This window comes from Gadus chalcogrammus, chromosome 8 (assembly GCF_026213295.1).
Source record: "Gadus chalcogrammus isolate NIFS_2021 chromosome 8, NIFS_Gcha_1.0, whole genome shotgun sequence".
Taxonomy (NCBI): Eukaryota; Metazoa; Chordata; class Actinopteri; order Gadiformes; family Gadidae; genus Gadus; species Gadus chalcogrammus.
Window position 1 is genome coordinate 19,015,490 of NC_079419.1, and position 15,974 is coordinate 19,031,463.

Consider the following 15,974-nt stretch of genomic DNA (forward strand, 5'->3'; position numbering starts at 1 on the left):
AGATTATCACACATTTAAACCCAACACGATGACTGGATACATTTTCATTCGATGTGTTTTAGGGGTATTTTAACAAGATTAAACTGGATACGACCTTTCCGGAACATGAGACATTATTCAATGATGATCATTTAAATCACAGAACATCGCATAACATTAAAATATTAACGATATTGTGATCTATAAACTATAAACAGATCATTAATGATTTAACCATTAGCTCTCTTGTACCTTGAGATTGGTATAATTATCCTACAGGGTGCAGTAACAGAACACACACACACACACACACACACACACGCACACACGCGCGCGGTCGTCACCCACCTCCAGAGTGGTCGGGCGCCGGGGAGCGGCAGGGCGTGGACGGCCCAGGGGAGAGGGACTGAGTGGGGGAGCCCGAGAGGCTGTCGCTGGAGGACTGGTGGAACCCCGAGGAGAAGCTGCGGCTGCTCTGGATGGGCGGCGGTGGAGAGCTTTTGGAGAGCTTCTTCAACATGCTCCGCCTTCTGGGAAACCGAAAGGAGGAGACGGAGAGGGTTGGGGGGGAAAACTCACTTAAAGCGCCAATCTAGAAGACACCGCTATTGTCCTCTTTGGCGACGGTGTTGGCGATGAGCGCTGATCTTTCCAGAGACAAGTGTCACCACCGACCCCCGGTTCATAACAACGATAACACTAGAAGTGCAAGGGTGTTCGTCAGTGGGCTTTAAGCTCAATCCCCATTGTGTAACCCGATATAGATGTAGACAGTGACTTTAAGACATTTAATGAATGAATGAATTCAATGAATAACTGAAATCTATTCATGCTTATTTAAGAGAGGGTATTTCATGGAAGTCTTGCGGTCAATGTGCCTACTACCAGCCAAACAGTCTAGGGAAATACTTTGACTTAATAACATTTCCTTTTCTATACCAGAACATACAGGGCTGAAAACCTCTGAATAAAGATAACGATCAAAATACGTTACTCAAATATATATTACGTAAAAAAAACACACGACACGTCAATCACAATCAACCTCAACACCACCAGAAACCCTGTGACTCATCAGCGGGGCATCAGAAAACACCTTCTCAGAAAGTGCTGCCCCGGGGAACCTGATTCTGTGAGGGGCTGACGGGTGCACGGTGACCAGGCTCCTGTTGGCAGGTCAACGCTGTTCACAGTCCAATAAGTTATTGAGCTGTCATCTGCAAGGAATGAGCTGCCACTGAAAGAAGGCACCCACCCCCCCTCCTCTCCTGACCACAGAGTGCCAAGCACACCCGCCGATTACCATAACAGGCCACGCCCACCCGTCCCATAACAAATGACGGCGCTCATGAGCACTCTTTTATAATAGGACATATTTGTATATATTCGCCCCCATTCAAACGTTGGTGGAGGCTTAATGCAAATGTTAACACCTAATTTAAGACATCCTTTCATGGTCAATCGGGGGCTTGACTGTATAGTCCCAAACTTAACTTTTACTGTTAAGTCATTTACCAAAGCTTTTAGCCAAAGCGACCATGAGTCAAATCTGATCAGTCTTGGTGGGGCTAGCGGGGGCACCTTACAGATGACCACAGGACGTGGACGTGGACGTGGACGCTGGGCCTCAAACCCAGAGCCACTGTGCAGTCCTACCTGTCCTGGCCGTCCTTCCTCTTGGCCTTCTTGCTGCGCCGGGCCATCTTGCCCTTGTAGCTGGTCTTCCTGGCCGGGCCCACCTTGATGGAGGTGTTCTCCAGGGCAGTGGTCTGCAGGGTCACCCTATTGCCACTCTGTTGGACCAACATCCACATGCACATGTTAGCTCCTCCCAATTCCAATCGCCATGTGATACACGACATTCACGGTCACATTCTTTACGTCAACTTAACTTCAATGAATCAACTCTGTTCACATGATTTGTTATTGACCGTATTTGCTGCATTTGAATGTCTTTTTCAAGCAATGAATTTCACCAAGAAGAAGTACTAAAAAATAAATACTACTAAATTGTGCCTAGAAGAGCAAAAGATGGATACAAGTGTGAATGAGAACAGGTGCGGCATGATATGATATCCATATTGCAATGTCAAGACTAACAATGGGGTTTTGCTCATCACAATACACTGTGCTACACTGGCTGTAGAACAGCCATGTTCCCGGCCTTAGTGATAGCGGCGTGGCTCAATAGGGCTCCCATAGTATCCGGCCGGGCTGTGGAGGTGTGTACCTTGAGCAGCAGCTCCACCACCTCCGTGTGGACCAGGCCCTGCACAGACTCCCCGTTCACATGGGTGATGAGGTCGCCCGCCCTCAGCCCTGCCTCGTGGGCCGCGGTGCCCTCTTCCACGCACTGTGGGGGAGGAACAAGGCAGGGGGGTTATCAAACAGAGAGCCAACGAAACCCCTGGGAATGGTAGCCAATTAGCACACATTGACATTCATTTATTTATCACAGATGCAGGTGGCGATCGTTCTGAGGTACAAGAGCGAGCCCACCGATGTTTCATATGCAACCCACCTGGATCAGATGCACCGACATATAGCAAGTATTGGAGTGATGACTTAGAAAGTATAACTACTGATAATCATCAATAACAATCCATCTATTAAACACCATTAACATTTAAAACTAACAGAAGTTAAGACGGAGTGGTTCTTAAACGGTGGGCCGTGAGCCAGAAGTGGATCACCACAATAAACAAAATAAATAAATATATGCATGCCTTTAGGCCTTGTCTGTTGCATGTGATCATTAGTATGCTTGAAGACTGAATAGGGGAATACTGTACCGTATAAGATAGAGTATATTGCATATTTAAATGCTAAACATTTCTGGTGGATTCTGGGTCAAAAGTACACCCACAAGCCTACAACACACACACACACACACACGTGTAGACACACAAACACAAACCCCCACTCACACACCCCCACACACACACACACACACACCCCCCACACACACACACACACACCCACACACACACACACACACCCCCAACACACACACACACACACAAGCAAACACACACACAGGCTGACGTACCCAGACCATGTGATGCACGGTGTAGACGTCGCTGTCGCCCATGTAGACGCGGATGGCTCTCAGAGCGAAGCCGAACCTCTTCCCCGAGCTGTGGATGACCACGGGGGGGCGGAGGCAGGTGACGCTGAGGGACAGGTCCCGGCTGGGGGAGGAGTCCCGGGAGGAGGGGTTGGAGGAGAGGGACAGGGTGGACTTGGGGCTGGAGGGGGGAGCCACCGAGTCGTCTGGGGAGGAGCGATGGAGCAAACACGTACACTCAGTAAACAACAGAGGTGTTCATATTTTCAGCGTACATCATATTTAAAGTAGTGCTGTCAAGCGATTAAAATATTTAATCGAGATTAATCGCATTAATGCCATTAATGCTGTACGATTAATCGTGAGCAATCGCGATTAATCGCAATTCTTTTTTCTATGCTAAATATCCATTGATTTCTTTGTCCCAAGAATTGTTCTCATTTTAATTCTCTTATCAACATGGAGAAGTGCATCGGCTTGCCTTGTGCAAATGCTTTTTTATTGATAACAACATTGGCATGTACTGATCAAAACAGGACGATACAAAAAAAAAGCCTATAGTGCAATTAAACGATGAACATACAAACATACTGCCCTGAACATAGCAGTCAGGCTACTGCTTCTTTGTTTTGAGCCAAAGAAAAAACCTTGCGTTGTAATTCAGTTAACAGGCTGTAGAGGGAGCTGTAGCGCCACAAATGACTTATTGACGACGACACAAAAATGAAACGGAAATCAAAATCTGTGTCAACAGTGTTTCCTCTCTCCCCTAGATCCAATAACCTAGTTAAATATAAACCGTGGCTTTGTTTGACGTGCAGAGTTATGCTGCATTAGTCATTGTTTGAGACGGTATAACGATATGTGTATAGCTGGACTGAACCAGTGAGCAGGGTGACACTACGGACATGGCTCTGGCCCTCCCTCCTACCTGGAGTGATGATGAGGGACAGGCCGGACACCGACGCCGACTTGGGGACCTTGCAGCCCGCGGGGGGCCGGGCCTTCTCGGGGGTCTCCAGCTGGTGGGCGATGCGGCGGGAGGCGCCGCGCCGGTACGAAGGCCGCGTGCCCGTGCTGTTGCTACGGAGACGGATGCGACGAAGGTTGGACACCATCCCGTCTAGAAGAGGAGGCAGAGGGGGAGACAGACAGTGAGACGAATAGTGAGGCGAAGGGTGAGACAGACAGTGAGACGAATATTGAGACGGAGGGTGAGACAAGAGTGGGAGACGAATAGTGAGACGGAGGGTGAGACAAGAGTGGGAGACGAATAGTGAGACTGAGGGTGAGACAGACAGTGAGACGGATAGTGAGACGGAGGGTGAGACAGACAGTGAGACGAATAGTGAGACGGAGGGTGAGACAGACAGTGAGACGAATAGTGAGACGGAGGGTGAGACAAGAGTGTGAGACGAATAGTGAGACGGAGGGTGAGACAGACAGTGAGACGAATAGTGAGACGGAAGGTGAGACGAATAGTGAGACGGAGGGTGAGACAGACAGTGGGCCGGAGGGTGAGACAGACAGTGAGCAATAGTGAGACGGAGGGTTAGACGAATAGTGAGACGGAGGGTGAGACAAGAGTGTGAGACGGAATGAGATGAACGGTGAAACTGAAAGTGAGACGAGGGTGAGTAGGTGTGTTTGTGAGTATGTGTAACGTTTGCCCGTCTGTAAACTAATGTGTGGCACAACAATGGAGGTAGGTCCTTTGTTTAAGATTAGCTATTGATTTATTTCCATTGTCTAGTCAGTGCAATGCAATCAATAATTCTGACCGACAAAGCCAGAGGAGCAAAGTAAAGACTACTTTGCTCGCCTTATCGGACAAACTGCAGAGAAACCAAAATATAAATTCTATAAAACCTAAGGCAACAAATATTTGTGATTTAATTCAAACTATATTTCAAATCAAACCCCCCCTGTGAGTGCCCTGCTGTAGCCGATGAGCTCCATGGAAACCCTTACAACCCCTCCTTTAATCTGATCCCTTCCCCCTGGGAGCTAGCCCTCCCTCCCTGCCCCCCCCTTAGGGGGGACCGCGGCGGCGGGCTCACCCTCCTCCTCCGCCGAGATGGAGAAGCGGGTCATGGTGTCCAGGCTCTGGGTGCTGTTCATCACCAGGGGGCTGGCACTGCGCTCCGACTGGGACGAGCCCGAAGAGGTGCGGGGCCGCAAGCTGCCGGGGCCACAAACCACAAGGTCATGGGTCAGGGGGACACGAGCCAGGGGTCAGGGGTCACGAGCCAGGGGTCAGGGGACACGGAGCGGCAACTACAGTGTGATGTCATGGAGGCAGGATCGCATGGATACTGAACAATAACAACGGTAGTAATATTTGTATAATAACTATTATCAATCCACCACAAGTGCACATAATATATTAAATGTACTGCACACACACACACACACACACACACACACACACACACACACACACACCACACACACACACACACACACACACACACACACACACACACACACACACACACACCTTCCCCTGGGCCCGTCGGCCCGGCGCTCGGCCCCCGGGGCCAGGGAGCGGGCCCCGTCCCCTGGGGAGAGGACCCCCCGGCCGTCCCAGCGGTCCTCCTTCTCCTCGCTGTGGCTGCGCTCCGACGACGACAGGCTCTGGTTGGACGGCGTGGAGGTGGACAGGAGCTCGGTGCTGCTGTACACCTGGACACCGAGTGGGAGGGAGGGACCTCTCTTTATTAGCCGTCAGATAAGATAACACAAGATCAGACCACCCTTTACTGCTCCCCGACGGGGCCGGCGGAGCAGGAACTCAACTGCCGACTGTGTTGAGTCAGGGGTCAAGCGGCAGGGCGTCTGCTTGCGTCATAGAGAAGTGCGGGACTTTTTGAACCTTTTTTGAACTATTCCCGGTGGGTATAGTCATCTGTTGGTTATTATTTTAAGGCCAACGCGAGACCACTGAGGAGGAGGGGGGGGGCTGACCTTGCTGAAGCGATGAGCCACGGAGGAGAATTGACGCAGCTCCTGGAAAGACTCTTCATCATTGGTTTCATCATCATCGTCGTCCGAGCCCAAGTGGCAATACCGCTCCGAGCGCGCTGGGGAGGACACACACACAGACACAGACACAGACACACAGACACACACACAGAAAATTACAACTTAATATAATTGGTATATAAATACTAGCAAACGAAGGTACACAATAAACAAGATGCAGCTGCCTCCGCCTCCCTCTTCTGCGTCTCTTACTGTCAAAGTAGCTGGTGTCGTCCTCCGTCTCCAGCTGGGGGATGAACTCCGCCTTCTGCCGCAGCAGGCCGGTCCAGTCCAGGCCGTGGAAGAACGAGTGCCCCTTCACCTCCGTGGTTCCCCCTGGACAACACAGAGCAGCCCGCGTGAGCCCACTGACAGACCCGTAGGCCCGGAGCAGGGAGCCCTCCATCGCCCTACGCACCGCTGGAACCCTCTGGCTCTCAAAGGGGAGTCCTACTGGGTCACAGCCCGACCCCACGAGGGGAGACGGCGCAGAGCCAGGGAGCCAGGGCAGCAAGGGCTGACCGCCTGGTTACCTGCTGGGTGACCGCCTGGTTACCTGCTGGGTGACCGCCTGGTTAACTGCTGGGTAACGCCCATATTCTAACGTCTATCGTCCTGCTAAACCTCTTCTACTAATAACCCTTTGGTCATATGTTTTATAAACATGAACTCATGACAGCCTTCTCTTTTATTGACCAGGGGGGCTGCACAGCGCCCCGAAGTAGAAGGTTGAACTCTTTATAAATAATGGCCCCCCCGCCCTGCATCCATCCTGCATCCATCCTGCATCCATCCACGCATCACGTCCCCACGGGGGGGCGGACCACCCACCTGTGCCCAGGCGATCCAGGGGGCTCTGCCTCAGCAGCCTGGTGATCAGGTCCTGGGAGTCCGCCGTCAGCGCGTCCTCTCCTCCCGGCCAGATGATGTCATCTGGGGCAGGGAGGGGAAGGGGTTAGACGTCACGCTTTCACTATCTCTTTATCGCTCTGGAAACTCTGACTTGAAGTATGACTTCCTGCCAGGCCCTTTCAGCGGTGCATACGTAATTAGTGATTCACAGGCAGCAGTTGTTGATGCCGTCGGCGGATAGCGAGATATTCACGAGGATGACTTCAGAGAGCTGACACCAGCGTTTCACACATTCCCAAGGCTACAGAACTACTTTCCACTGTTACAAACTCTGCCTTTTCCACTAGCTACCACGAGAGCAGCACGGATAGTAGACGTGTTTTGCAGGCTTTCTGATGTCCCCAACTCAGCCAACATCGTCATTAGCACGAGCTAGCAACTTATTATAAATTAAGAAAGCAAAAAGCAACGATCAAGTTCTGTTTTTTCAAATCTGCCATTGTACTTCATTACACAACATGTGTTTAGCATATATACGGGATGGTTACTAGCATACGCATGTAGACCTGGTCGCGGACTTACCGTTGACGACCTGTCCGAAGAGCTGCTCCGGGGTGTCCCCGAAGAAGGGCACGCAGCCCACCAGGAACTCGTACAGGATGATGCCCATGGCCCACCAGTCCACGGGCTTCCCGTAGCCCTGCCTCAGGATCACCTCGGGGGCGATGTACTCCGGGGTGCCACACACCTGGGGGAGGAGAGGGGTGGTTGGACCGGTAGAGCCAGAGAGTCATTGACCACACACTTTTATTCAAAGCAACTAACAGTGAGCGTGTGCCATGACCCACGAAGAAAATCAGGGCCAGGGATTCAGCCTCGTGGATTTCTGAACGTGAGCTGTGGGCATTGGGGGGATCGAACTCAGTTCCTTTCTGCTATGGGGGGTCCAACACCCACTATACTATATTGTGTTAGATCACGGCAAACATTAATAAAAGAAGACATGGGGAAGAGAGGAGAGGACACGAGAGGAAAGAAGTAGAAGAGTAGAGAAAAGAAGAGGGGAGAGGGGGCACAAGAAGAGAGGAGAGGAGACAAGAGAGGGGAGAGGAGAGACAAGAAGAGAGGAGAGGAGAGAGGAGACACAAGAAGAGAGGAGAGGAGAGACAAGAAGAGAGGAGAGACAAAAAGAGAGGAGAGACAAGAAGAGAGAGGAGAGGAGACAAGAGAGGGGAGAGGAGAGACAAGAAAAGAGGAGAGGAGAGAGGAGACACAAGAAGAGAGGAGAGGAGAGACAAGAAGAGAGGAGAGGAGAGACAAGAAGAGCGGAGAGGAGAGAGGCGACACAAGAAGAGAGGAGACAAGAGAGGGGAGAGGAGAGACAGGAAGAGAGGAGAGGAGAGAGGAGATACAAGAAGAGAGGAGAGGAGACGAGAGGGGAGAAGAGAGACAGGAAGAGAGGAGAGACAAAAGAGCAGAGGATAGACAAGCGAGGAAGGAAAGACAAGATAGTAGTAGAGAGAGAAGAGAGGTGAGGAGAGGGAGCGAAAAAGAAAGACAGAAAGGTAGAGAAGATACTGACCTGCTTGTCGACAAACTCCCTGGTGTCCTTCTCGATGTGGCCCTCGTACAGGTTGGTGGTCATGTTCATGAGGCCGATCTTTGACAGGCCAAAGTCTGTTAGCTTAATGTGGCCCATGGAGGTGATTAACAAACTGGAAAATAAGAGGAGAAAACTAAGAAGTGTTGTGCACACAAGGGGTAAACAGCAAATAATGTAGGCAAGAGATCTAGAAACTTGACTTGAAGAAGACTTAGAAATTAACCGAGTCTTCAGAAGAAGGCCAGATATCTTTAAATAATAAAAAGGGCTCCAGCATAAGTAGTCAGCTGGGGAACTGGGAGAAATTATTCTCTTTGAATTACATGAAATGCTAGTCCTTATTGAATCCTGGAACCACACACTTAAAAAAACAGACAGATTTAGATGAACTGGTCTAGATAGACAACTTGGATGGAGCTCTGACTCAGGCTGCTACAGAGAAACAGGTTTCCATTTTCTAATTTAGAGAACAGGGTTTCAGATCACGCTGGTTTAGTTATTTTTGAGTTGCATTGAACTGGAGTTGAAAGGCTGCTGCAGATCACACTGGCCGGGGTCAGACTTAAGATAATACTGGAACCCACTTGTCTGGCTTGAGGTCTCGGTGCACGATGCCGTAGTTGTGAAGGTACTCTAAAGCCAGGACCGTCTCTGCAAAGTACATCCGGGTCATGTCTACAGGCAGGGGCCCGATGTTCTTCAGCAGGTTGGCACAGTCCCCACCTGGAGCACAGACAATCAGGAACCCAAGGGTCTCACAGTGAGGGGTAGTCTAATGCAACTATCAAATGAAACATGCACTATTCTTGACACCTCTTATACAAAACAGCCTTCCCTTAAGCACTTCTCTATAATGTCGTAATGATCATCTACAATGTTTACTGGCCCACATTTGAACTTGAAAATAATCCTGTCTAACATCTGTTTGAACCTTTACTTCATGGAAATGTTTTACTTTTCAAATGTTAACAAAACACAGAAATAGGGCAGAGAAGTGAAGCGTGGTCATGGCGGTCGCAATGCGAGGGTGTTCCAAGAGACTGACCTTCCACGTACTCCATGACCATGCAGAGGTGCCTCCTGGTGTCGAAGGAGCAGAACATGGACACCACAAAGGGGTTCTCGGCGAAGGTCAGGATGTCGCGCTCCACGAACACCTGCTGGATCTGGTTCCTCAGCATCAGGTTCTGACGGTTGATCTTCTTCATGGCACAGCGCTGACGAGTCTCTTTGTGGCGCACCAGGAACACAGCCCTGAGGGAGCGAGGGGGAGAGAGAGAGACAGAGGGAGGACACAGAAAACAGGAGGGTCGTTAGGAGATGGAGGGAGGGAGGGAGGGAGGGAGGGAGGGAGGGAGGGAGGGAGGGAGGATACAGACAACAGGAGGGTCGTTAGGAGATGGAGGGAGGGAGGGAGGGAGGGAGGGAGGGAGGGAGGGAGGGAGGATACAGACAACAGGAGGGTCGTTAGGAGATGGAGGGAGGGAGGGAGGATACAGAGAACAGGAGGGACGTTAGGAGGAGAGGGGGCAGAACAGCGGGGATGGAGATGAAGATGAACAGAGGGAGGGAGAGAAAGACGGGTGAACCGGAATGACAGATGAAGAAGAGGAGGGTGGATATAAAGAGGAAAGAAATAAGAAATGTTAAGGATGGGGGGAAAGGGTGGACACCAGAACTGCCCCTTTGTGCTTATGCTACCCTGGCAACACTCTACACTCTTCTGGAATAGAATGAATTCAGATTCGACAAGCGTGTGATTTATCCAACAATATCTGTTGACATATTGTAATGTCCATCACAGTTCTGGGCTCTGCTTGTCATGGCGTTGGGGACATAAAACGGAGGATGTAAAACAGGGAGTAGGTATGGATGATTATTCAATAAAAAAAATATATATATAATTCCACTGTGGTTTTGAGTGGTCCGGGCCGGTGACTTTATGAGTCAGCAGAAACCCAAACAAGGGCCCCGCCCGCCCCACTCACCCGTAGGCGCCGTTGCTAATGAGCTTGATGGTCTCAAAGTCGCTCTCCATGGGCTTCCTCCGGGGAGGGGTGCACGCCACCCGGCTCTGAATCACACACAGGAAACAGGAAGTTAGCTAGTGCACCGCTGTTGTTGTTGTTCCAATTGCTCAACTCGATCCATGTTACTCATAGTGAGAAGCCTTGCAGAAGTTTTGCAATGCTCTCCGACTACACGTGTATTAAAAGTTATAATCCTCCATATATTCATCATCTGTATTTATTCTAAACGTGTTACTTAACAGTGTTGTTTGGTTCCACATCAATCATTATCATAATGATTAACTGTCAAGTTCAAGTTCAGTTTAAGACTTTTGCTTCATGCCCATACAAGTATGCACAGCATTGAAATGCTGGCAAGGTAGAATTTGCACGCAACATTGGGCCAGACTGTATAAAAAGATAAGGTGCCATATCTTGCATCTAGCGCAATTGACTTTCTACACCGACGCATGTATCTTTGCTAGTTTGCACCCCCACAGCAAACCTCGCCACTAAACTTGCGCCCTTGGAGGCATGTTGGCAAAAAGCAGAGGCGCGTTCCGGCGCAAATGATACATGGGGCTATCTTACACGTCGATAAAGCTGTTGCGCAACTGTCCTGCGGATAGCGCAGTTGGGGTTGCTATTTTGACGTACCATGGCAGGTCGGAACTGCAACTGAATCTTACACACCAGTAGGCTTTACACCTTACGTACATACATGCAAACGATTTCCCTAATTGAAATATTATGATGATGATGTGGAAACTTTTTTTTTTTCCAAAGGGGCTGCATGAATGATCATTGTAGTAGGCTATTCCATGCGTTAAAAAAAATGTGTTTAACATATGTAAAAAATAATAACAATAATAAACTTGAGCAAAGTAGGCTACCTCCCAGCCTTCCAAAACAAAATCTCGTTTTACGGTAAATGATAACGTTGGTTAAATTATTTGGGAAAGAACAGCTGAAACTGCGGTAATAAGATGTATTTAAATCATTGCATCTTGCAAACACGTACAGCAAACTTGACTTTTTTTCTTTTTTTTTCTCACAGACATCGTGTACAAGCCCATAACTTTTAGGATTGATGAATATTTGATCGTGAGAAAACATCGTCTTATCGCGAGTGAGTGTTAAAAAAAAAAGAATGCAGGCATAAATATACAACAGTGACACGGACATACATGAGGTCTAGTAGTAGCGCTCCATGGCCGCCACTCAAATCTACCCTTCATCATCATCACCAGCACCAGTACCATCATCATCATCCACCAATACATTTACATGCCTAGATCATACTCCAATATAATCATTCACATGGCTCGTGTTTACCTCTCCAGAGTCGTCCAGGCCGGAGGCCGCGTGCCCAGGGCTGGTCTGCTCCAGGTGGGCCACATCTATGAGCAGGGGAAGGCTGAAGGTTAAGCTCCGTTCAGGACAGCAGCAGCCCCGCCGGGCGGCTCCAGGCCTGGAGGGCCACACGCCCAGGAGACCAGCGGGGGACACTGAGCCACACGGGGATCTCTCAAGGAAGTGGGAACGCTTCGGATTTGTGATGTGTGCTATTTTGTGGGCTGATATCATGCATTTGATTTCGTTCTTCATTCTAAAAACACATACTGGATAATTAGAGTACATTTCTGACATATCTGATACATATTATCCATAAAAATAGTTGAAACTATATACAAAGAAATCAGTTTTGCAAGTAGGTCGTAGTTTACGGAGGAAATGAAATGCTCTTTGGACATGAGCCTGTTTTTGTTTTTTTTAGAACCTAGAATAAATCTCTAAATTAGGTTGAGGAAACATTTCCAAAACAAGTTTACTTGCATCGCTTTTTAATCAACAGCCACCATCTCTCTCCCCCCAACTCCTCAACAAACCTCAAATGGGCAAGACTAAATTACCTAAAACCTTCATAAAAATCTCAATGACCAAACGGATATTTGACAGAAATACCCAGTCTGAATGTAGTGCAACTGAAGACAACACAAACCACACCATGGCACCACGATACAATAAACATACAGCGCTACCCAACAACACATTGTACAATAGCTGTTGATCTGAGGAGCTGGACTCTGCATCCCTTGGCCCAATGAAGGAGTCGTTCGAGGTGTGATTCCGATTTTGTTTTTTAAATAACTGATATCTGAATCCTACTTTCGTTTGCCCTGTGTGACTCAGGGTTTGAATAAACCCGAAGTCTAGCCGACCGCAGCTGGGTGAACCACAGGACCACGCCAAGGGTTTAATCAGACTGCTCTTATCTCAGGGCCGGGGTGAGTGGAGGCGTGGGCTAACTGCACACCACTGCCGGGGGGTTCACACGAGGCCAGGGCGTTGCCAGGAAATGACCCGTGCACATAGTAACAGCGGAAACTGGCATTAACCCCCTCCGCACTGCTAATAACTTGACGAGGAGGCATATGGCACAGAAAAAAGACAAACCTAAACCATCAAAACATGAAGTGCCAAAGCTCAGTAATGAAGATTTGACTTCAATTGTTTGAAACCAAACCCAATGTAAGAAAACCAAACTTTCTAGAGAAAAGACGTCTCGATTCCCATCCCAATCCTCCAAGACCTCTTCACTGGTTATTTGGACCACGGCTGTCGTTTGGACGACAGTGAGACAGCTACGTCATCGGGCCACATTAATTGGACGAGAGAGGACATGTGACAGGGAGGTTCAACGTCGAGAACATCGCGCTCTCAGAATGGAGCCTCAGCCGATAAAACAACAACAACATCATCAAATCAATACAGAACGGCGGGCAGAGCGGTGCTTCAGACGGGCCGGGGGCCGGCCTTACCTTCCAGGGGGTCTCGGGTGAGGCCCAGCTGGCTGATGATGTACTTGGGGATGTCCGTCTTCACGCCCTGGCCCCCCTTGGCGTGGCCCTCGGCGGCCTCCAGGCGGTGGTAGAACTCCTCCGGGTCAAACTCCTGCAGGAGGGCCCAAAGCGTTAGCTGACCGTATGGCTGTGTGTTGGACTACTACTCGGGCTGTGTACTATTTTTAGCCAGGAACTAAATGTGGTCGAATGTATCAACATCCAGCTCCCAATGGTTTAAATAGACCAGGAAGAAATATGAACCCACAAAGGACAACAGTGTCTTTGTACTATTTCATACACATTCATACAATGTATTACCATTGGTACAAGCACACTAACCGTGATGAAAAAGAAATAGGGAGAGTATATTATTGGAATCTGACGAGACATCACAAGTCAATGAATATAAAATATCTTGAAACTGTTGCATGGATATTAAACCTGTACGCTCAAGCGGATTGTCGCTTGAGCTCACTCACTCACTCATCTGCAAGCGGTTGAAGATGAGTGAGCCAACCAATCAAAAAACAGGAGTAGTCACCAAGACAGCAGATTTGTAATGCAGCATGTGTTACTAAATTAAAATATCAACATCACCGCGTGGTTGAAAACCAGTACATAACTTATGTATGGCTGGCTTTGTGGGACACCAACAGTGTAACTGATGTCCTAGTTGCAGAAGACAAGCAGGTCTCTGCTGGTGAGTGACTGGAATGTGACCTGACAAACCATCAATTCTACATAACCACTACAGGGCCCCTTAAACCCCGGAGACAGAGTCCCCCCCACCGGACCCCCGTCTTACCAGACACTCCAGAAGGCGCGCTGGCCTGGAGATGATGATGAGGATCTTCTTCACTAGTTTGATGATGACGGTCACCTCTTCGCTCTCTGACCGCTCGTACGCCTGATCGAAGAAAAAGAGAAGGGCCGGACGATTTTTAGTACTAGGGGTAAGACGTGTGTGGAAGAACACGTTGTGTACAGCAATGGTTGTAACATTAGTCTTGTCAGAAATCTCCTGTGACTGCATTTACACAGCAGGCTGCCCCAAAGGGCCCCCGGCACCCAGGTTGAGAAACATTGGCATATTAAAAAATGGCTTTGCGAGCCAACCTATTTGTAAACGGTTTATGTAAATGCATTTTCCACCGAATATGTTTGTCGTCAATTTAGTAATCACACGGCAATTTAAATATTTCTCCCAGGACAAACGCTTGAGCAACTTAGATTATGGGTCTTGAATATTAATGACCATTACCAATATACCGCGCGACTGTAGCCTCGCATAACATCGCCATGAAGGAACACAGATTGGGCTGGCTAAATTAGGTCATGTAGTCACAGTGTAGGCGTGTGCAAGGTTAGACGCAAGGTTACCCAACAGGTTTGTGTCACAACGTAACGCCATGACATCAATTAACTATTAAACCTCAGCAGGCGTTAGTAAACATTATGACAAAGCCATTTATTTCTGGGGTGTGTGATTGGGTCCACATCGCCAATCACATAATGGATTTGAATACTTGTGTGCAGACGCCAGAGTAACAACCGATCGATTGTCACGGCTTGAGCCAAAAGTCACAGAGCCCAGGAGAATTCCTTCCTAGCCCACGCACGTGACCGTCGCACAACAAAGATGACGCACACTGACAGTGTTATATAATGATCAGCAATGTCGCTTCTCTTTCAAAGTAGAGCAGGAACCAGTCCAACATCTCTCTTACCCAGAAAACTCCTGGGGGAACAAGCCAAGCTATGAAGTGCCGACGTACTTAAATAAAATATATTATGGCGAAGAAAAGCAACAACAGTGTTCATCCTAGTAACTCCAAAAGACTGAGCAACGTGGGTAAGGAGACTCACAGTGAGACCTTTATAAATGAACTCCACAGCCCCGAAGGTTGTTTTATAGACCAATCCCCTGTCAAACAGACTAACGATGATGTTAGCCAACTCCATCAGAAAGATGATGTCATTAGCCGAGCCATCTGTATAAAGAAAGGTTAACTTTTGCATAGAGCAGCACACACATTTCCATTTGCTTGCGTGTATGTATGTTATGTTAATAAATCACAAGGTCATCACATGGTTAACCTCACGACAAAACCACGCAAACTGTAAAATACAATGTTCTCATAGCAAATATATAATTCAAAGACATACTATGGCCCAGATGGCAATTACAGGCCTTGCAATGACATTTAACTGTTACAATTGCTGAATGTTGATGACAATTGGAATAAAAACTTTAGGAGTAAAAAAACTGATTCAAATTGTTTACCTAGAGTTGTTATGCTTTCAAACAACATACATCATAATAGGGTACCATAATTGGGAGCATTGTAAAATTCTATATGGGGACTTCAACAAACTCAATCTATGTTTCCACACCAGTACCAGTACAAACGTCTTCCGGTAACCAGTACAAACTTGTACCAGCAACTATACCCAACATGCATGAACAAGCCACACACACACATAACTAAAAATACTAACTATAACCAATAATAATTTTAGCAATTTGGTCGATATTTCAGGTGAAGCACACACACACACACACCACACACACACACACACACACACACACACAC

The 15,974-nt window shown here is 48.3% G+C and overlaps 1 protein-coding gene across 2 annotated transcripts in view; it reads right to left on the reverse strand.

Annotated features, from left to right (window-relative positions):
* Positions 1 to 15,974, reverse strand: part of mast3a (microtubule associated serine/threonine kinase 3a) — a 34,274-nt gene that overhangs the window by 3,449 nt on the left and 14,851 nt on the right. For both annotated transcript variants that reach the window (XM_056597090.1, XM_056597089.1), the window contains exons 10-27: positions 14,186 to 14,287; positions 13,357 to 13,489; positions 11,870 to 11,934; positions 10,514 to 10,599; positions 9,571 to 9,779; positions 9,110 to 9,248; positions 8,505 to 8,637; positions 7,505 to 7,670; positions 6,902 to 7,003; positions 6,284 to 6,406; positions 6,014 to 6,129; positions 5,547 to 5,731; positions 5,107 to 5,228; positions 3,978 to 4,169; positions 3,029 to 3,252; positions 2,210 to 2,332; positions 1,636 to 1,772; positions 328 to 509 (exon numbers count right to left, since the gene is read on the reverse strand). In XM_056597090.1, the coding sequence (XP_056453065.1) occupies positions 328 to 509; positions 1,636 to 1,772; positions 2,210 to 2,332; positions 3,029 to 3,252; positions 3,978 to 4,169; positions 5,107 to 5,228; positions 5,547 to 5,731; positions 6,014 to 6,129; positions 6,284 to 6,406; positions 6,902 to 7,003; positions 7,505 to 7,670; positions 8,505 to 8,637; positions 9,110 to 9,248; positions 9,571 to 9,779; positions 10,514 to 10,599; positions 11,870 to 11,934; positions 13,357 to 13,489; positions 14,186 to 14,287 (2,539 nt within the window). The remainder of the gene's footprint in view (positions 1 to 327; positions 510 to 1,635; positions 1,773 to 2,209; positions 2,333 to 3,028; positions 3,253 to 3,977; positions 4,170 to 5,106; positions 5,229 to 5,546; positions 5,732 to 6,013; positions 6,130 to 6,283; positions 6,407 to 6,901; positions 7,004 to 7,504; positions 7,671 to 8,504; positions 8,638 to 9,109; positions 9,249 to 9,570; positions 9,780 to 10,513; positions 10,600 to 11,869; positions 11,935 to 13,356; positions 13,490 to 14,185; positions 14,288 to 15,974) is intronic.